The sequence below is a fragment of the Gekko japonicus genome, unplaced genomic scaffold (genome assembly GCF_001447785.1).
Source record: "Gekko japonicus isolate JY-2015 unplaced genomic scaffold, Gekko_japonicus_V1.1 scaffold5306, whole genome shotgun sequence".
NCBI classification, from domain to species: Eukaryota; Metazoa; Chordata; class Lepidosauria; order Squamata; family Gekkonidae; genus Gekko; species Gekko japonicus.
Genome location: NW_015161576.1, coordinates 16,301 through 18,747, shown reverse-complemented (window position 1 = coordinate 18,747; position 2,447 = coordinate 16,301). Strand labels below are relative to the sequence as shown.

Below are 2,447 nucleotides of genomic sequence, written 5' to 3'. Positions count from 1 at the left end.
AGTAACGCCGGACGTGGTCATAACAAGAGCCCCAAGCAACTGCATGATGAATAAGGTAAGACAGAGTAAGGACATAGGAATCCTGGCTCTAGAACCCTCTTTTTTTCCAGGAAACCTGGGAGACTGTTCTCACACACGTGGCCTCCACCCCACTGGACCATCCAGTGACTTGGAAACTTCTCTGCTTGCCCTGCAAACTCCCAGTGCCTAAGAAAGGATGAAGTTCTGCAGATACCCGCGAAACTGACCTGTGCCCTCCATGAATTTCTTAATATAGCCATCCCATGGCCCTGGGTCTGGCTGTACCAAGTTCATCCGGTCAAAGAAGTAATAGGAGACCAGGTTGTCCTTGGCATTGCGAGCAACGTAGATAATCTGCAAAGGCCAAAAGAGACCCTTATGTAGTACTGTGGATTAGGACTGAGGAAGACGATGGGAACAATACCGCCTCGCTTTACCTTGCAATCCTTTTCCAAAAAGCTTTTAGGAAGGAGCTGGAAGGGTAAGTGAGTTTTGATCACTCGTGGAGATGGTGCACTCATGAGCAGATCAACCCCTAAGAGAGAATCAGAAAAGGCCTAGAGGAGTTCATCTACAAGTAGCACGGGAACTGATGCAACAAGTGGCTCTCTAGACTCACCTGAACGAAAATCAGGAAAGGAACACATTTCTAGAAATGGGATCCGAATGTACACTGGGGCCCGGCAAGCTTTTTCCACATCACCTCTGGCAAGGATCAGATCTACAATTTCTTGTGTCCACGTAGTGCCTGAAGGTACAGAACAATGAAGAAGAAGGAGGAGAGAATGGATTTATACCCCGCCCTTCACTCGGAGACGCAGAGCAGTTTACAATCTCCTTCCCTTCCTCTCCCCACAACAGACACCCTGTGAGGTAGGTAGGGCTGAGAGAGCTCTTTTGAAGAGAACTTGTGACTGGCCCAAAATCACCCAGCTGGCTACATGTGGAGGAGTGGGGAATCAAACCCAGTTCTCCCAGATTAGAGTCCATGCTCCTAACCACTACCCCAAACTGGCTCCTAACCACTACATCAAAAAAGGAGGGGGAAGGTGCTGGGTGATCCTGGTTTTTTAATGTAGCCTATTATAGAGTGTTCAAACATTCACCATGTCAATAAAGTAAAATGAATATGATATTTACAAGTTTTAGGACAAGTACCATATGATATACCGCCTCCTGCAACAGTTCACAGTGATAAAAATGAGGGGACACTATTCTCACACCATGGATCATTCGGAACAACTGTACTTTCAAAGGCATTTATGGTACTATCATAAGCATTTTTCTCCTCCTGTAACCGCTGGTTATGGTTTGATATTTCAACACACACTCGGCAGACTTTGCTATCAGTTGAACATACTCTGCAGGTTTTGCGACTAGGAGGGGCACCCTCCCACAAAGCAGGAAGTGCTCAAGTTTCAGAATTTTTCTAACAATACATTTTAAAATGTGGCCTCCACAATCTTGCCAAAATTCAAATTGCAACCCCTGGGAGCTTTTTTGGGGGAAGGCACAGCATGGGGAGAGGGAGCACTGCTGACATGGTGCTATTACTTGCAGGTGATCACCCGGAAGTGACATCACTGCATGAGAAACGCTCTAGGAACTTCCCCAAACTCTATGGTAAATACAGTTGAGATTGGGGGAATTCCTAAGGCATCGCAGATATGGCAACCAGAAAGGATGTCACTACATTCACAGCCTCATCCCATCCCACCCCCATTTTCTCCTTTCTGTTCAAATGCCCAACAGCAGGTGAGAGCTGGTGGGGGCAGGCAATTGGCAGCCCTAATTCAAACAAAACTCAGACCTTTTCTTTTAAGCATACCTGCAGTTTGATGCCTTCGGAAGCCCCCTTTCTCCCAAAATCTCACTCTTTAAAACTCAAAAGCAGGACGACCTTCTGTAGGTTAGTGGGACACACCACTAGGACTTCACAAAAGATACAGACACTTCCAGTCGCTCTCTAGTAAGCATTTTACTGATTTAAAATGTTGAGAAACATTGCAGTCTGCATTCCCTAAAGCAACCTCTGCTGGTGTCTCACCTGCTTTGGGGTAGGTGGCGATGAGTAAGTCATCTGGCCGTGCTTCAAAGTTTTCAACACAAGCCCAGGATCGTACAATGGGTTCCATTAGAGGAATTCCGTGGACTGGCACCAGTGGATACCTCTGGTAGACCTCCTGATGCTCATGCAGGGTTTCTCCATTGTCCTTGTGATTTGCCATGGTGTCTCTGCAGGCTGGGGTATTACTATTATGTGATCTACCCCAAAGAAAACAGCAGCCTTCTCACTCCTTAGTTCTGAAGTATTTTCTGGATTGCGTCTCTGAGAAGAAAGCTGTTATTCTCTCTTTCCTGATATGTGCAGTTCAAATCCTTCTGTCTCCGTGTTAGCAGAGAGACAACTGTCTCTTCAGTGTGAT

General features: G+C 46.4%; 1 protein-coding gene across 2 annotated transcripts in view; it reads right to left on the bottom strand.

Moving 5' to 3' along the window:
• The window catches only part of LOC107125859 (sulfotransferase family cytosolic 1B member 1-like), a 15,517-nt gene extending 13,070 nt beyond the window's left edge, over nucleotides 1-2,447 (bottom strand). Inside the window, exons 1-5 of one of the 2 annotated variants that reach the window (XM_015429322.1) lie at nucleotides 2,348-2,447; nucleotides 2,069-2,250; nucleotides 641-769; nucleotides 459-556; nucleotides 249-375 (exon numbers count right to left, since the gene is read on the bottom strand). In XM_015429322.1, coding sequence (XP_015284808.1) covers nucleotides 249-375; nucleotides 459-556; nucleotides 641-769; nucleotides 2,069-2,249 — 535 coding nt within the window. In that variant the 5' untranslated portion in view covers nucleotide 2,250; nucleotides 2,348-2,447. Of the gene's footprint in view, nucleotides 1-248; nucleotides 376-458; nucleotides 557-640; nucleotides 770-2,068 lie in introns of both variants that reach the window. The other variant, XM_015429321.1, reaches the window with a different exon arrangement.